At 48.1% G+C, this 19,454-nt stretch overlaps 1 protein-coding gene across 7 annotated transcripts in view; it reads left to right on the forward strand.

Moving 5' to 3' along the window:
• The window catches only part of LOC139228654 (cation channel sperm-associated auxiliary subunit delta-like), a 362,402-nt gene that overhangs the window by 216,128 nt on the left and 126,820 nt on the right, over positions 1 to 19,454 (forward strand). For all 7 annotated transcript variants that reach the window (XM_070859874.1, XM_070859876.1, XM_070859871.1 and 4 more), the window contains one exon: positions 10,305 to 10,379. In XM_070859874.1, the coding sequence (XP_070715975.1) occupies positions 10,305 to 10,379 (75 nt within the window). The remainder of the gene's footprint in view (positions 1 to 10,304; positions 10,380 to 19,454) is intronic.

Genomic DNA, 19,454 nt, shown 5'->3' on the forward strand with positions numbered 1-19,454 from the left:
TGTCGTTGGTACCAATGTGCACCACGACAACTGGCTGTATCGCAACCCTACTCCCGTTTTTGGGCCTTATCCAATTTCTAGGCCATTATCTTTACATGGCACCTATAATAGACAATATTATCTGCTAATTGACTGGAAAACTGCCTGTAAATGATACATATTAAAAATGTAAGCAAAAGAAGCTCGTACAATACAAATTTCAAAGGAGGTCATGCAGAACAAGGCATCTAAGTGCATTCTTCAGAGTCTTGTGGCAGTCATTAAGTCTATACTAAAATTACAGATAGGGGTTTAAAGTGCACTAAATACAGTATTTCAGGATTGAACTAGGAAAAGATATAAGAGGGCATGGCAGAGAGATCAGCATGCACCAGAGTCGTATTTTCTTCACCTGCCATTATGCTACTAACCATATCTGCAAGCCGTCATGCTTCTACGTGCTGGTGGGGAATTCGCTTTGCAGCCTTTAGGTAACCATGAAGCTAGTTACAAAGCTGTGCCACACATGTTGCAAGGAAACTTGTAGCCCGATGGCGACAATAAAGGTCAGCTCCTCACAAAACCTCTCTGCCTCTGCCTCTTTCCAAGCCAGCATAGATATGAACTCCACTATCAGTCAATGGCCACACGTGAATCAAACAGGTGACTATTGTGTTGGTCAGCATGGCCAGCACTATCATCTCCTATCCAACTGAATAGCAATAGCAGCATTGCATCGCTGCCCAAAGTCACTACACTGCAGCATTTCCCCAAATCATCATCATTGGCAGTCCCTCGGAATCGAGGAAAACTTGCTTCCACTCTTAAAATGAGCCCTTAGGTGGCTGAACAGTCCAATAAAAGAGCCACAGTCCCTGTCAGATAGTCGTTGAGGGAAAGGGTGGGTGGGACAGGTTTGCCGCATGCTCTTTCCGCTGCCTGCGCTGATTTCTGCATGCTCTTGGCGATAAGACTCGAGGTGCTCAGCGCCCTTCCGGATGCACTTCCTCTACTTAGGGCGGTCTTTGGTCAGGGACACATAGGTGTCAGTCGGGATGTTGCACTTTTTCAGGGAGGCTTTGAGGGTGTCCCTGTAATGTTTCCTCTGCCCACCTTTGGCTCGTTTGCCATGAAGGAGTTCTGAGTAGAGCGCTTGCTTTGGGAGTCCCGTGTCTGGCATGCAAACAATGTGGCCTGCCCAGCGGAGCTGATCAAGTGTGGTCAGTGCTTCAATGCTGGGGATGTTGGCCTGAACGAGGACGCTAATGTTGGTGTGTCTGTCCTCCCAGGGGATTTGTAGGATCTTGCGGAGGCATCGTTGGTGATATTTCTCCAGCGACTTGAGGTGTCTACTGTACATGGTACATGTCTCTGAGCCATACAGGAGGGCGGGTATTACTACAGCCTGTAGACCATGAGCTTGGTGGCAGTTTTGAGGGCCTGATCTTCAAACACTCTTTTCCTCAGGCAGCCGAAGGCTGCACTGGCGCACTGGAGGCGGTGTTGAATCTCGTCGTCAATGTCTGCTCTTGTTGATAAGAGGCTCCCGAGGTATGGGAAATGGTATCAAGATCAACGGCGCGGCACTGGACAACATGGACCATTTCCCATGGTTGGGGGCCTCTGATCAACAAGAGCAGCATTTCCCAAAATACAGGGAATATGGATGGCACCCATGTGGTCATTCACGCAGAGGCTCATGCTTCTCCACCATCACCCGCTTCTCCGTACCTCACCTCACTTCACTGTAACATACCTGAAGCTACATACTCATATCCTTTAGAATGTGTGTGGCTGTATTGGTGATTGTGAACTTTAGTAAGAGGGACATCAGGTGCTATGAAGTACTGTCTTGTTCTGGCCCACTGACAGGCACTCTTCCCATCCTACAATATAAAAAAGGGACAAATGTTAGAATGTTGGATCCAAGACACACCTACCAACAGACCTCACAATTCCAGGAGACCTGTGGCTTCACCTCCCCCACCTATTTTATGTTTTTATATGGCAAGGTGGCGTCCTCCAAAGGCTTGTAATTTACCTGCGCTTTTCATTGAGAGTCTTTGACACCGGTTAAAGGCAGCCAGCATCTCTTAAAGGGGAGCTGCACTCTGGCTGCAAAAAAACAGGGAAAGCTTTTAAGGAGAGAAATGGCTGCAGCAAGCACTGAAAAGTTTCTCTGATGTTGTCTGGGAGGCACTAGTATAGGCAGATCCTCTTTCCCCTAGGGGGCAGAAAGCCCTCTATGCAACAATTCTACACCTAATGGGAAGACATTGCTGAGGAGGTCAATGCCAAGAATTTAGCTCTAAAGACATGGATGCAATGCTGGAAAAAGTTCAATGATCTCACCAGAATTATCAAGGTAAGAATTTTGCTCACTTACTCTTTGCTCACACCTCCAGCCTCACTACTCACAATGATTCTCTTCCCTGCTTCCCTTCATTCTCCGACAATCATGGCACAACACTTCATTATATCTCCTTCTTTTCACATTCAGCCATTTTGTAACCCTCACTTCCCCACACCTTACATATGATATGTTTGAGATTAGAAAAGGACAATGTACAGCAAGTTCTGCATAAAGTAGTTAACTGAAGGTATTAAACATGTGGAATGTTTCTTCCAGGGAGGCACTGGAGGCAGATAGTGTGGCTTAAGAGAAAAATTGAATAGACATCTGTGGGAGTGGGTGATTGAGAGGTATTAATAGTTTATGGGTTGGGCCAAATAGGCTACACAGTCATCTTCTTTGATCCTGTAATTTGCCTTTGTTCCTAACCCTTTAATGAGAAAAAGAGGAAAATGCCTTAATACTGTTGAAAATCATCCTAAAAAATTGCAGAGCTGTGCATTTGTGCAGTACGTTTAAATTTGCAAATCAAACTGTACTCCATATTAGAAGTAGATTATTTTTTAAAAAGGTGAGAGACTAGAAAATGTTGGGATTCAGAGGAATTTGGGTGTCCTTGTACATGAATCACCGAAAGTTAACATGCAGGTACAGCAATCAATTAGGGAGGCTTATTGCAAGGGGGTTGCAGTGTAAGAATAAGGAAGTCTTACTTCAATTATATAGGGCTTTGGTGAGACCACACCTGGAGTACTGTGTACAGGATATACTTGTCTTCGAAGAGGTGCAACAAAGGTTCACTAGATTGATTCCTGGGATGAGAGGGCTGTCTTATGCGAAAAGAAAAAAAGATTTGCATTTATATAGCGCCTTCCACAACCACCAGATGCCCCAAATACTTTACAGTCAATTAAGTACTTTTTGAAATGTAGTGACTGTTGTAATGTAGAAACTGCGGTAGCCAATTTGTGCACAGTCAACTCCCACAAACAGCAATAATGACCAGATAATCTATTTTCGTAATGTTGATTGAGGGATAAATATTGGCCAGGACACTGGGGATAACTCCCTTGCTCTTCTTCGAAATAGTGCCATGGGATCTTTTACGTTGACCTAAGAGGGCAGATGAGGCCTCGGTTTAACATCTCATCTGAAAGATGGCACCTCCGACAGGGCAGCACTCCCTCAGTATTGCACTGGAGTGTCAGCCTAGATTTTTGTGCTCAAGTCCCTGGAATGGGACTTGAACCCACAACCTTCTGACTCAGAGGCGAGGCTACTACCAATTGAGCCACAGCTGACACTGAGGTGATCTCATTGAAACGTATAACATTTTGAGAGGGCTTGACAGGGTACATAAGAACATAAGAAATAGGAGCAGGTGTGGGCCACCTGGCCCCTCGAGCCTGCTCCGCAAAAGATACTTGCGGAGAGGCTGGTTCCCATGGCTGCAGAGGAGTGATAGTCTTAGGATAAGGGGTCGGCCATTTAGGACGGAGATGAGGAGAAATTTATTCACTCAGAGTTGTGAATATTTCAAATTCTTAAACCCGGAGGGCTGCGGAGGCTCAGTTGATGAGTATATTCAAGACAGAAATGGATGGATTTTTGGGCACGAATGAAATCAAGGGATATGGGGATAGGGAAGGAAAGTGGAGTTGATGTAAAAGTTTAACCATGATCTTATTCAATGGCGGAGCAGGCTTGAGGGGCCGTATGGCCTACTCGTGTTCCTATTTGTTGTGTTCTTATGACAAACTGCATACCAGCTATTCTACCATGACATTCTCTAAGCACTTCACAAGATTGTTACTAATATGCTCCATTCTTCCTTGAAGGAGAAGGCCAGCCACAACTTGACCCAGGAAGCTGCCACATGAGGATGCAGAGGCTGCCTGCAGACTCTCTCCCCCCTCAAAGAAAACATGGGCATGAGGAGAGTCATGGCTGTGGTGACCGACTACATTGGAGGAGACATTGTGCAGGGTTTCTTCACAACTTCCTTTTTTCCTTTATTACTCCTACCTCACCCTACACACTTTGTATGACAAACTGAAGATGCTTTCATCAGCCACCTCTCTCTGCTCTCCCTTTACACTAAAAACTAACCCTTTTCCCTCTTTCAGTTCAGGTGCTGAAAATATGGACAACAGTGGAGGAAGCCTTCCTGAATATGCAGCATCACACATTCTCACCCTCACAAGCACCAGCTCAGATACTGGTACCACACGTACTTTAGAAGTTAGGCTAGAGGAGGGGGCTTCACATATTGAATCACTGACCATAAGTGTGCAGGAGCTAGGGCAGGGGGATGGGACGCCAAAGGTGCCAGCTTGCCGGAGGGTGAGATTGCATACTAACTCTGCCGCAGTAAACTCAGGTGCTGACTTAGGGGGTTCAATCTGCTGAAGAAGGCTGATGGGTACATACTAGAAAATGCTTGACCCACTGGGCAGACTGCCAGCAAGCTTGCACACAATGTTGATGAGTATGCTGAAGTCCAGCTTCAACTTGTGTCAAGGCTTCACGCAGATCATGGGGCACTGGTGTTCAATGTCTTTCCTGCTCTTCCTCCTCTTCATGCTCCTCCTCCTGCTGCACTTCTTGCTGCCAAGGTGGTATGGACCGGTACCTCATTATGGCAAAGTTATGGAGTATGCATCAGGTGACCACAAATCTGGATGCCCACTCAGGGATGTACTGCAAAACTCCTCTGGAGTGCTCCAGGCAGCGGAAGTATTGCATGAGCACTCTGCTGCTGTTGCCAGATTCCTGACCGGAGTCATAAACCGTGTCTGTAGAGGATATCCCTTGCCTCCCATTAGCCAGCCTGTAACTTGAGGGCCTGGCTGAAATAAAGGCGGCACAAAGGACTGGCGCAGAATGAATGAGTCATGACTGCTGCCAGGATACTTGCACAGTGCGCTGCCTGTGGTCGCAAATCAACTGCACGTTAAGGGAGCAGAATCCCTTTCGATTGGGAAATGTGCCAGGCTGGTGATGGGGAGCATGCAAGGCAATGTGGGTAGTCTATGACACCTTGCATCCTGGAAAAGCTTGCCATAGAGTTGAAGTCTAGTGGTCTCTCATCCTGGTTCGGTTTGTCCATGGGAAACAAAATGTAGGTGTTTTTCCTGATGTAGGAAACCTCGATACAGTGGTGGACTGCGAACTCGGATATATTGTTGATGTCACCTGCTGCAGCCTGGAAGGAGCCGGTGATATTAAAGTTGCGGGCCATGGTGACAGCTACAGGCAGTGCTGTTCATACCTTGGTGCAAGGCTCGAGTTGTGGCTGTAGCAGATGGCAGAGCCCGGTGACAACTTCCTTTTGTGAAATGAAGGTGCCTCATACGTTGCTCCACAGTGAAGTTGAGATAGGAGACATGTTCCCTGAACACCCGCTGTGGGTGTGATCTCCTATGCAGTGCCGCTCCTCCTCCTCCTCCTCCTCCTCCTTCTGGCAGCTGTTCCTGCTCTCTTTCTTGCTGTTCTTCCTCGTCCTCCAGTCCCGAAGACCACCCTACCCCGCATCCATGACTGTAGTCAATCTGTTTATAAGGTAGCCAACAACAGTGCAACACCAATAAAATCTTCTTCACAGCGAGTTCAAATTGAACATTTAGAACACGTCAGAAAACAGACCAAAAATGTCCAGAAGTTAACCAGGAGCCTGAAATGAAAAGGCAGTAACTAACCTGTAAGTACTGCATGATCCCTTTAAATAGCATTGGTGAAGGGTCCTTCCTGCCAGTTAGTGCCACGAGTTACTGGGTGAGTTTAGCACGTAGTGATTCAGACTCTGAGGAATACCAAAATCGGAAAAGGGTCCGACAAGAAATGCATTTGATTACTTTAAATAGTTCTGCTGTATGCTCTTGACGCCAATGGAGAAGCCAGCTCCAATATGGCAGATGGCACCTTTCTGGCTGGAAAAGAGCACTTGCTTGGAAATTAGAGGCATACTAGAGATTAAAGCACCTATTTAGTGACAGAAAAATGGTTTTGACACCCTTGAATTTCTAGGTCAGTGAGATCACAGAGCGCATAAACAATGAAATAAAGGAGAGCCGACTTGCAGTCCATCCCGGGCCAGCTAAAGACCATGAATTATGTAGCTGGTTTGTGTTACAATGCTCTTGTGTGTGAAGAGCCTTGAAAATATGTCTGTCAGTTCTTCAGTTATAGATTGCAATTTGAATGTGTGCCCTCCTGAAGCCTAAATGTGTATGAGAAGCAACAAAAGAGCTGTGGTAAGTGAGTGCTGCGCATGGATCAGCAGCAACAACAATTTGCATTTATATAGTGACTTTAATGTAGAAAAACACTCCAATGCATTTCACAGAGGTATAATAAAAATATTGTCATTGTGCCAAAGGAGATATTAGATGGGGTAACTTCCTCTTCGTCAAAGAGGTGAGTTTTATAGAGGGTCTTAAAGAGGGATATACTTGTCTTAGAGGGAGTATAACAAAGGTTCACCAGACTGATTCCAGAGAGATTGAAGAGACTAGGGGGCCGAAATTGCCTCATGTCCGGTATTGTGGCAAGCAGTTCAAATAATCCGGAAATGTAGCACCCAGCAAGATGGGTGGCTAAATCTCTGGGAATTGGCCTCTTTTTTAAAAAAAATTGTTGGGGCGGTAACGGGGCGCTCGCGGAGCACACCATCACCGTGCTGATGATGTCAGCGTGATGCAGACGTGCGGCGTCACTCTGACACATCACAACATCCCTCCCCTTTTAAAGGGGAGCACTGCTGTGAGCTCAGCAGCCACTTTAGTGGCAACCACTGGGGGGGGGGGGGGGGGAGGGTGCCAGGCTGCCTGTTGGTTGCCTGGCCGAACTAATGGCCAACATTGTCATGCCAACTGCAAAGTCGGCCAACAAAAAAAAAGATGCCGGCCGTGGCGCTAGGCCCTTCCCTTTAAGGGAGGATGGGAGGCCACAGCCACCACAGAATTGCCCTGCGCCAACCTTGCTTCCGCATGACAGTTTCCCCCGCAGGGTGCAAAGGAGTCAGCATGGGGTGTTAACACAATGTTATTATACAAGATAAGGGTTCATGGAAGAATTCCAGAGCATGGGGCCTAGGTGGCTGAAGACATGGCTACCAGTGGTGGAGTGAAGGGAGATGAGGTCGTACACAAGGCCAGAGACAGAGGAGTTTCAAGGGTGGGCGTGGGATTGTAGGGCTGGAAGAGGTTGCAGATGGGCGAGGCCGTGAAGGGATTTAAACAAGATGAAAATTTTAAACTTGAGTCATTGAAGGAGCCAATTCAGGTCAGTATGACAGGTGTGATGGGTTTGTGGGTTTTGCTGTGGGATAGGATATGGACAGCAGAATTTTGAATTAGCTGAAGTTTAAGGAGGGTGAGAATTGGAGGCCAGCCAGGAGAGATTGAAATAGTCGAGTCTGGAGCTAGCAAAGGCATGGATAAGGGTTTAAGCGGCAGATGGCCTCAGGCAGAGGTGGAGGCAGGCAATGTAACAGAAGTGGAAGTAGGGACTCTTGATGATGGTGAATATATGGGGCAGAAGCTCAGCTCAGGCTCAAATAGGATATGGAACATTTTGATGGGTAAACTTGTGGCATGCATACTTGCATTGTCTACCTGGTAAAGGTACTGTTGGATAATGCTACCGTGACAGCTTCCTTAAGATGCACTATCTTCTTTTGCATCTGTTCCAAGGTTGTGCAGGTAGCATACACAATTCTGAGCCTGCTGTCATCTCCTGAAAGTCTTGCTGCACTGGTGTATTCTGAGAAGAGTGACCTGGAGTGTCAAATTGGCAACTGTTTTCCAATCTATCTCATGCAACAGAACCAGCTACAACAGAACAATTTACATTTGTATAGCGCCTTTAACATAATAAGACATCCCAAGGTCCTTCACAGGAACATTACCAAACCAAATTTGATACAGAGGAGAAATGGTTCAGACAGTGGCCAGGGAGAGGAATGGAGCAAGTGGCTAGGGAAAGAAGTTTGTGGTGGGGACTTATGAAAATGGTGTTATCAAGCAAAACTTAACACCGAGCCATGTAAGGAGATAAGTCACCAAAACATTGGACAAAAACTTAAGGAGGATCCTAAAGGAGGTGAGTGAGGTAGAGAAGCGGAGAGGTTAAGGAAGGAAGTTCCAGGCTAGGCAGCTGATGGCACGGCCGCCAATGGTAGAGCAATGAAAATTGTGTTTGCACAAGTACCAGAAATGGAGAAGCGCAGAGATGTCGCAGGCTTGTGGGGCTGGAAGATGTTACAGAGAGAGAGAGAGGGGCAAGGCCATGGGGGGCTTTGAAAACAAAGATCGGAATTTTAAAATCGAGGCGTTGCCGGACTGGGAGCCAATGTAGGTCAGCGAGCGCTGTGGTGGTGGGTGAAAGGGGCTTAGTGCGAGTTAGGATACATGCAGTAGAGTTTGGATGAGCTTAAGTTTATGGAGGGTGCAAGGTGGGAGGCCGGCCATGGGAGCATTGGAATAGCCGAATCTAGGAGGTAACAGAGGCATGGATGAGGATTTCAGCAGCAGATGAGCTGAGGTAGGGGCAGCAACAGGCAATGTTATGGAGCTGGAAGTGGCCTTAGTGGTGGAGAGGATATGGGTTCGGCAGTTCAGCTCAAGTAAAATAGGATGCCAAGATTGCGAACTGTCTGGTTGAGCCTCAGATAGTGACCAGGGAGATGGATGGTGTCCATAGCTAGGGAACAGAATTTGTAATAGGGACTAAAGACAGTGGTTTTGGTCTTCCCAATATTTATTTGGAGGAAATTTCTGCTTATCCAATACTGGATGTCGGACAAGCATCATAACAAATCAAAGGCAGTGGAGGGGTTGAAAGAGGTAGTGGTGAGGTGGAGCTGGGTGTCGTCAGTGTACGTGTTTTCGGATGATATTGCTGAGCGGCAGCATGTGGATAAGAAATAGGAGGAGACCCAAGGATAGATCCTTGGGGGACTCCAGAGGTATTGGTGTGGAACTGGGAAGAGAAACTAGTGGGGTTTAGATGCTGCACCACCCCATCACTTGCCCACTAAATCAGTTTTCCACTTTCACTTAGGTTTTGCCTTTCCTTGGTTTTTGCTAGCCATTCCTTTTTCTATGATACAGCCTTAGGAACAGCTGAAAAATACATCTAAAATATTTGCAACCTTTGGAAAACCAGAAACAATTTTTGCCCCAATATACAGAAATGTATCTTTAAGTTGCCAATCAATTTCAATCTCGGCTACAGATCGTTAGGGCTAATGGCTGCTAAATCTCCCAACACCCACTCCACATAGATTTCTAAATCTCTGGTATTAAATTGACAGCGAGACTGATTCTTTTAAAACAATTCGAAATAGCTTATTAAACACACACATGCACGTCTTATCAGAGAAACAGCAGTCGTCAGCTATCCTACGGATTGACATAATTACAACAGATATAATGAGGTTACAATAAAAACGGAATACTTTACTTCCCTCTGGCAAAGCACACGGCCCGCTCCTTTGTCCGCAGAGAGAGGTCCTGCCTTTTGCTGTGTGCTTAAAAAAAGAGACAGACCACTCTTTGGCTTGAGTTTTTATATCCCTTAAGTCCATTGTTCCTCAGAAAGCCCCAGGGTTGGATCTTAGTTCCAGGGCAGTTCCTTATTGGCTCTCCTCACACATGTGTCTGTCTGGAGGATCCAGTGCCATCCCTTGATTAGGTTAGTGGCTTTCCAATTAAGACAATATACAAATAGGACATGCTGGAAGTCTGTTGAGCTTCCATTTTGTTTCAACACTGCAGCCTTTCTGTATAATCTATACTTTTATTCTTACAACATTGTCAAGCTCCCAGTGTCCAGCCCAATATGGGGCCAAAATATGTATCCTAATATTGCTTTATCTTATTTGTGTTAGTATATTTTTAATTTACATGAATGTATTTTGCAGCAAAATATGAACTTTGTAATTTTGTTTCTGTTTTGATTTTGAAAATAGAAGAGTGACTGCATGTAGCAAAGGAATACTTGATCCATCACTCCTTCAGAACAATTTCACATATATTCTAAAAAAGTGAGTATTATCTGCTTTGTTTCCACTGGACAGGATTTAAGGATAGGGGTGTTGGGTTAGATTTGCTGTCTGGCAGGATCATTCGCAAAATATAGGGATCATTGATGGCATGAGCCATATTTTGTCAGCATCTACCTACCTGACGAAATTCAGTTGCAAATCACTCAATTATCTGGGGAACTTCAATGTGAGCACAATATGCTTCACATAAATGGCATGATATCTTAATTAACAAATGTGATCTCTTGCAAATCAACTGATCTGTAATTTCACACTGACAATTCCTGATTTGTGGAGTGCATTTATCCCAGCCAAGTAGCATGGGTGTTAAAAACCATGTTCTGCTTTTTCAAGAAGTAGTGAATTTTTTAAATTTTGATTTCTACAATCAAAATTGTCCAAATGGGTATAGCATTCAGGGTTTCTCTATCCTTGAGTTCTTTGCAGGCTCTTTATGCCGTTACAGTCAAAATGACCAGCAGCTTTGTAAGAGCTACTGCACTCCTTATTCCCTGCCCACCTGTTACTGTAGTGTTCCCTGTCTGCCTCGGAAATACATAGGGAGTGTGTTTAAATTGGGTAGCCAATCTAGAAATAAGGGGGCGCTCTAATCACTGCTGCTTTCTCCCCTCAATTGGCCCTATAATTACACCCAAGTGGCCATGCTGCAGCCCATGATAAAGCTAGATTTTGTCACAAAGATTTTTTGCATGCAGCCCTTTTAAGCCCTAAGTCAACAGCTCCAATGATAAGTTGAAAGTGGAATTTGTGACATCATTGCTTAGCATTCAAAGTGCTGTATACAGTCCAAGGAGATGAAATTCGGTAGTGCCCCGTTTGGGGCGGTAAAATTTTACTTTTAGAAAATTTAGCACCCGCCGAGATGCCTTGCCAGATTGTGTGAAATTCAGCGTTTTCGCCCCAGGAATGAAGAGGGCGGTAAATGAGGTGTTAATGGCCTCAGCGGAGCGCTGCAAGGGCACTATTCACAGCCAGTTCATCAATTTCAGTTGAGTTCCATTCAGCAATCAGCTTTCATCCTTGACTCCAGCTCAATCTGTCTCTTAAAGGGGAGGTCATTTGAACCTGCTGCTGCTCATTTTCAGCATTGCTGAACTTCAATCAGTGATCTGTGGACCTGAGGAACATCCCAAAATAGCTGTTGCTAATCCTCCTTTAAGGGAGAGGGCCACACGATTTAATGATATGACTGGCGGCATTGGTGGGAGCACTGGAGACAAGGAGGGAGTCACTGTTCCCTGCATCGGAAAGGAGGCCATCTCCGCAGGTTTTCCGGGCTATATGGTAAGAGGTGGCCCAGGAGGTGTCAGCCAGCACAGTGGTGCATAGAAGCTTCACCCAGTGCCGGAAAAAATTCAGTGAAGGTGAGTACAAGCTTCCACACCTCCTCCATACCAGCCTCTCGACCTCTGTCCGTGCACACTGTGCAAACCACAATTTCCACACCGCTCAACCACCAAGCATCTGCAGATGCTCACACTCATGCCCTCATCTCATACCTTGCCTACATTCACAGCTATTCAACTGCTGCACGCATATCTTCCACATACATAGCTGGACATACGAGGTCCTTTCTTTTGCAAGCCAAGATGGCACATAATAAACAGGAGTAGCAGAGGACTGGAGGAGGGGAACCTGAACTGCGACCGCTGTCTGACCTTGAGGAGCGAGTGCTGGGGCTCATTGGCCCGCAGGTGGTGAGTGCCATAGCTAGCGGAGACATTGACCCCCCCCTCCTGTGGGCAACAGTGGTATCTTTAACCCCTCTCCTTTTCTCATACCACTTCCCCCCCACCCTCCACACACCAGAAGGTGGCCACTCCTTCTCTCATACCACTTTCCCCACCCACCTCCCACTTCAGAAGGTTTAATTACTTTCCAGCTCCTGATACTGTCTGCATGCCTTGCTCCATTCCTGCCCACTTCCCTCTCCTCAATGCGAGTCTTATGTCATTTATGCTTTCAGATAACCAGGCAGAAGCTGTGGAGTCTGCACCTGAGCGCTCCCCAAGAGGTTCTAGAGAGAGTAGGAGGTTAGAGGTTAGGGTAGTAGTAGTGTCTGCACTAGGTAATGCACTGGGCCCGGTAGGCTGCAGCAAGGCCAAGGGGAAAGGGATCCTTGGGAGCCATCTCTCCAGAGGGCAAGTTCGCGTGTGAGTTCTGCTCCACAGGACTCAAAGACCTTGATGGGGAGGCATTCACAAAAAGAGTGATGGCCATGCACTCTGACATCATAGGTGCAATGACAAGGGTGCCTGAGAGCATCTCGGCAGTGGTAAGGAGTCCGCCTCCAACATTGCACAGAGCTCTGCGCACATCATGGAGCTCATCATTGCCTGTCTGCAGACGATAGTGGACTTCCAGAGAAATCACGTGGATCCAGACCTCATGATGAGTATCATGGGCGATGTGGGAGCTTCCATTGCAGCACAGGGGGGAGCAACTCAACATTTTAGTGCTGTAATGCAGATAATGGTTGGTGACATGGAAACTCAGACTGCTATCATGCAGTCTTAGCTGGATGCAACGCATGCTCTGACTGCTGCCATCATCGCTGGATCCACCACAGTCCATCGGTGATCTCATGGTGTTGCAGCAGCCCACCAAACTATGCTCCAGCAGATTGGTGGTGATGCCAAGGTGCTGCCCCAGTGGCACTGGGTCAGTGGAGCAGAAACCTTCTGTTCTCTCTCAGGATGACAGCATTCCTGAGTCCACCACGGCCACTCTGCCATTGCACTTGTCGTTGGTGGTCACCCAGCCAGCCCAGACTGCCACCACCCAGCTTGAGATGGTGCAGTCTGCATCCAGGCCCAGAGTGGCCCTGACGCACATCAGCCTTCCACCAGCCGTGCTGCAGCCAAAAGGGTGCACTGCGATGGAGCACTAGGATAGTTAAAACAAAGAGGGGATATAAGGAAATGTACAAGGGTGATTATTAAATACATTAAGAAAGCGTTTATTGGTGTGATATAAATTTGGATTGGAATGTTTAATCTTTGCTGTTGTCTCTCATTTCAGTTTTGGGGCTTTGGTATGGAAGGGAAAATTGATGCGGTGATGAAGACGTCCAAAAGAACTGGGAAGTGGGATGGAATTCCGAACTCTGATGAGACGGTTGTGGACCGCCCTTGCAGAATCGCGATTGACTCGCTGCCTCCTCTGTCGCTGTTGTTGTTGCTCCTCGTCCTCCTCCTCCTCCTCAGATAGTGCAGCTATGCCTGGTGTCAATGGCTGTGCCCTCAAGATGGCGAGGTTATGCAACAAAGAGCAGACGATGACGAATAGGGACACTCGTTCAAGCGGGTACTGGGGGACTCCTCCCGAACGGTCAAGGCAGTGGAACCGTTGCTTCAGCACTCCGATGGTCTGCTCAATGGTGTTCCTGAGGGTGGCATGGCTCTCATTGTATGAGTGCTGGGCAGGAGTGTTGCGGTTGCGGAGGGGAGTCATGAGCCAGGTGGAGAGCGGATAGCCCTTGTCTCCGAGCAGCCAGCTGCGAGCTTGATGTGGTGGTTGGAACAGAGCTGGGACACCTTTTGGTGCAGGCTGAAGGTATCGTGACTGCTGCCAAGATAGTGGGCATTCACTGCGGATTCTGTGTGTGTAGTTGCATGCCAGCTGCACATTCAGTGAGTGGAAACCTTTGCGGTTACCGAAGATGTCAGGATTGTGATGCGGTGCCCGCAAAGCAACATGTGTGCAGTCAATGGCACCCTGCACCATGGGGAAACATAGAAACATAGAAAATAGGTGCAGGAGCAGGCCATTCAGCCCTTCTAGCCTGCACCGCCATTCAATGAGTTCATGGCTGAACATGAAACTTCAGTACCCCCTTCCTGCTTTCTCGCCATAACCCTTGATCCCCCGAGTAGTAAGGACTTCATCTAACTCCCTTTTGAATATATTTAGTGAATTGGCCTCAACTACTTTCTGTGGTAGAGAATTCCACAGGTTCACCACTCTCTGGGTGAAGAAGTTTCTCCTCATCTCGGTCCTAAATGGCTTACCCCTTATCCTCAGACTGTGACCCCTGGTTCTGGACTTCCCCAACATTGGGAACATTCTTCCTGCATCTAACCTGTCTAAACCCGTCAGAATTTTAAACGTTTCCATGAGGTCCCCTCTCATTCTTCTGAACTCCAGTGAATACAAGCTCAGTTGATCTAGTCTTTCTTGATAGGTCAGTCCCGCCATCCCGGGAATCAGTCTGGTGAATCTTCGCTGCACTCCCTCAATAGCAAGAATGTCCTTCCTCAAGTTAGGAGACCAAAACTGTACACAATACTCCAGGTGTGGCCTCACCAAGGCCCTGTACAACTGTAGCAACACCTCCCTGCCCCTGTATTCAAATCCCCTCGCTATGAAGGCCAACATGCCATTTGCTTTCTTAACCGCCTGCTGTACCTGCATGCTAACCTTCAATGACTGATGTACCATGACACCCAGGTCTCGTTGCACCTTCCCTTTTCCTAATCTGTCACCATTCAGATAATAGTCTGTCTCTCTGTTTTTACCACCAAAGTGGATAACCTCACATTTATCCACATTATACTTCATCTGCCATGCATTTGCCCACTCACCTAACCTATCCAAGTCACTCTGCAGCCTCATAGCATCCTCCTCGCAGCTCACACTGCCACCCAACTTAGTGTCATCCGCAAATTTGGAGATACTGCATTTAATCCCCTCGTCTAAATCATTAATGTACAATGTAAACAGCTGGGGCCCCAGCACAGAACCTTGCAGCACCCCACTAGTCACTGCCTGCCATTCTGAAAAGTACCCGTTTACTCCTACACTTTGCTTCCTGTCTGACAACCAGTTCTCAATCCACGTCAGCACACTACCCCCAATCCCATGTGCTTAACTTTGCACATTAATCTCTTGTGTGGGACTTTGTCGAAAGCCTTCTGAAAGTCCAAATATACCACATCAACTGGTTCTCCTTTGTCCACTTTACTGGAAACATCCTCAAAAAATTCCAGAAGATTTGTCAAGCATGATTTCCCTTTCACAAATCCATGCTGACTTGGGCCTATCATGTCACCATTTTCCAGATGCACTGCTATGACATCCTTAATAATTGATTCCATCATTTTACCCACTACTGAGGTCAGGCTGACCGGTCTATAATTCCCTGTTTTCTCTCTCCCTCCTTTTTTTAAAAGTGGGGTTACATTGGCTACCCTCCACTCCATAGGAACTGATCCAGAGTCAATGGAATGTTGGAAAATGACTGTCAATGCATCCGCTATTTCCAAGGCCACCTCCTTAAGTACTCTGGGAAGCCTGTTATCCTGACAAAGCTACATGTAATGACTCTGCACCTTGTTACAAACTCACACGAGGCATGGATATATCAAACACGGTCACTCTGTGACCTTCACTTTATTTCCAGGACTGAAGAGTCTCGATCCTGGGTGGGACCTCCCCTTTTATACCTGGAAGCCCAGGTGAGGAGCTCACTCCCTGTGGTCAGGGTGTGCATTACAAGGGTACAGGTACAGTATGCATGAGTTACAGTTACATACTTTTAGTCATTGCAAGATGGTGAAATACATGACATCACCTCCTCCCTTAGGTCTTTTAGTTTCAGAGGTTAAGTCTATCGGGTGGTCGGCGCTCTCTTGTGGAGCGCCGCTGTTGTGACTCTGGTGGCTGAGCCTCAGCACGTGTCTCTGTCACTTGAGGTGATTCCGGCCTGTCCGGGCTGGCCGCAGGGACTGTGCATGCTGAGGGCTGTCTTTGTTGCTCGTGCGCTGGCAGTGGTGTGGGTGCTATCTCATCATGCTCTTCTTCCAGTTTCCTCCGTGTCGGCACTGAACCTTGTCTTTACTTGGTCCAAGTGTTTGCGGCATATCTGCCCATTGTTTAGTCTGACCACCATGATCCTGTTTCCTTCTTTGCCAATTACGGTGCCCTCAAGCCACTTGGGTCCCAAAGCATGGTTAAGAACAAATACCTGGTCATCTATTTCTATACACCTCCCCCTTGAGCATCGATCATGGAACTCGGTTTGGGATTGGCGCTTGCCCTCAACAATGTCTGCCAGGGCTGGGTGAATGAGGGACAGCCACGTCTTGAGCGTGCGTTTCATGAGGAGTTCCGCTGGCGGGACTCCCGTGAGCGAGTGCAGCCAGGACCTGTAGGCCAGCAGGAGGCGCGATAGGCGGTACTGAAGAGAGGGTCCTTGGATGCGTAGCATGCCCTGCTTTATGACTTGGACTGCCCGTTCTGCCTGGCCATTGGAGGCCGGCTTGAACGGTGCTGTCCAGACGTGCTTGATCCCATTGTCCGACATAAACTCCTGGAATTCATGGCTGGTAAAACATGGGCCATTATTGCTGACCAGGATGTCCGGCAAGCCGTGGGTCGCGAAAACCGTACGCAGACTCTCCACAGTGATGGATGTCGTGCACGAGTTCAATATGATGCATTCGATCCACTTCGAGTATGCATCGACAACGATCTGGAACATTTTTCCCATGAACGGGCCCGCATAGTCCACGTGAATACGTGACCATGGCCTTGTGGGCCACGGCCACTGGCTGAGTGGGGCCTCCCTGGAGGCATTGCCCAGCTGGGCACACGTCGTGCACCTGCGAACCCAGTGTTCCAGGTCTGAGTTAATCCCCGGCACACGTGTGACCGGGCAATGGCCTTCATTAACACGATGTCAGGGTGCTCACTGTGGAGTTCCCTGATGAACGCTTCCCTTCCTTTCTGGGGCATGACTACCCGGCTGCCCCATAATAGGCAGTCAGCTTGGACGGAGAGTTCATCCATCCGTCTCTGAAACGGCCTGACTTCCTCGGGGCACGCCCTGTGCGCGGGCGCCCAGTCCCCAGTCAGGACACATTTCTTTATCATGGATAGGAGGGGGTCCCTGTTGGTCCAGAGTCCGATCTGGCGGACTGTGATGGGGGAGCCCGCAGTGTCAAAAGCATCAACGGCCATGATCATCTCGGCGCTCTGCTCCGTGCCCCCTTGGTGGTGGCCAGTGGGAGCCTGCTGAGTGCGTCAGCGCAATTTTTGGTGCCTGGCCGGTGCCGTATAGTGTAGTCATACGCAGCCAGCGTGAGGGCCCACCGCTGTAGGCAAGCTGACACATTAGCGTTGACAGCCTTGCTGTCGGACAACAGGGATGTTAATGGCTTGCGGTCCGTCTCTAGCTCGAACCGTCTACCGAAAAGGTACTGGTGCATCTTTTTCACACCGTACACACACGCGAGTGCCTCCTTCTCGACCATGCCGTATCCACGCTCTGCCTGGGAGAGCTACTTGGAGGCGTAAGCCACCGGTTGGAGTCGGCCGTCATCGTTACCCTGCTGCAAAACACACCCAACCCCGTAAGATGACGCATCGCATGTTAAAACCAGTTTTTTACAGCGGTCATACAAAGTCAACAGTTTGTTGGAACACAGCAGGTTCCTCGCCTTATTGAAAGCCCGTTCTTGACAATCCCCCCAAGACCATTCACAACTTTTACGGAGGAGCATGTGTAACGGTTCCAACAATGTGCTTAAGTTCTTCAGGAAGTTCCCAAAATAGTTCAAGAGTCCCAGGAATGATCGCAACTCCAACGTGTTGCCGGGTCTGAGCGCCCGGCGAATCGCCTCAGTTTTTGATTCAGTGGGCCGGATCCCGTCTGCGACAACCCTCCTGCCCAGGAACTCGACCTCTGGGGCCAAAAACACGCACTTGGCCTTTTTCAGCCACAGGCCTACCCGTTCCAATCGGCGTAGCACCTCCTCCAGGTTGCGGGGGTGTTCCTCAGTGTCTCGACCCATTATAAGGATGTCGTCTTGGAACACGATCGTTCCAGAGATGGACTTGAGCAAGCTTTCCATGTTTTGCTGAAAGATAGCCGCTGCCGAACGAATGCCAAACGGGCACCTATTGTAAACAAATAATCCTTTGTGTGTCATGATGGTGGTCAGAAACTTGGATTCTTCAGCCAGTTCCTGAGTCATGTAGACCGAAGTGAGGTCCAGCTTCGTGGACAGCTTACCACCTGCCAGCGTGGCAAAAAGATCCTCCGCTCTTGGGAGCGGGTATTGATCTTGCAGCAACACTCAGTTGATGGTGGGTTTGTAGTCGCCACAAATCCTAACCGAGCCATCTGCTTTGAGGACAGGAACAATGGGACTTGCCCAGTCACTGAATTCAACGGGCGAAATTATGCCCTCTCTGAGCAGCCTGCCCAGTTCACTTTCAATTTTCTCATGCATCACGTACGGCACCGCTCTGGCTTTGTGGTGCACTGGTCTGGCGTCCGGAGTGATGTGTATCACTACTTTGGTGCCCTTGAACGTTCCGACACCGGGTTGAAAAAGTGACTCGAATTTTTGCAATACCTGCGAGCATGAACTTCGCTCCACGGATGAAATGGCGTGCACATCCCCCCCATTTCCAATTCATCTCAGCTAGCCAACTCCTCCCCAAGAGCCATTTCCAGGAACAATTCAGAGTGGCAGCCGGTTCTGTGATCCATTATGCGTTACCACCAAGTTTGCACTGCCCAGCACTGGGATGATCTCTTTGGTGTACGTTCGTAGCTGCATCTCAATGCGTTCCAAATTGGGCCTGCTAGCTCTGTGTGGCCATAGTCTCTCAAATTGTTGGGTGCTCATGAGGGACTGGCTAGCTCCGGTATCCAGCTCCATGTGCACCGGAATGCCATTCAGTAAGACTTTCATCATCATGGGTGACGTTTTGGTGTATGAGCTGTGGACGTCGGCCACATGAACTCTCTGAACTTCAGCCTCCATGGTAGTTCCCCAGGCCTTATCCTGCATTTCAGACCCCTCGTCTGGTTCGTCTGTCTTGCAGACTAGCCTCGCTACTGCCTTTTTGCACATCCTGGCCAGGTGTCCCTTGACATTACAAATCCTACAGGTGTAAAGTTGGAACCTGCAGATTTTTGCAGTGTGTCTGCTCCCACATCTCCAACATGAGCTGAGATTGCTGTTAACAAAAGGGCTATTCCCAGGCATTCCTCTCTGATGGCCCGTTTCTAATCACTCTGATGGTGTTAATTGTCCCATCACA

This window comes from Pristiophorus japonicus, chromosome 18, assembly GCF_044704955.1.
Source record: "Pristiophorus japonicus isolate sPriJap1 chromosome 18, sPriJap1.hap1, whole genome shotgun sequence".
In the NCBI taxonomy this organism is placed as follows: Eukaryota; Metazoa; Chordata; class Chondrichthyes; family Pristiophoridae; genus Pristiophorus; species Pristiophorus japonicus.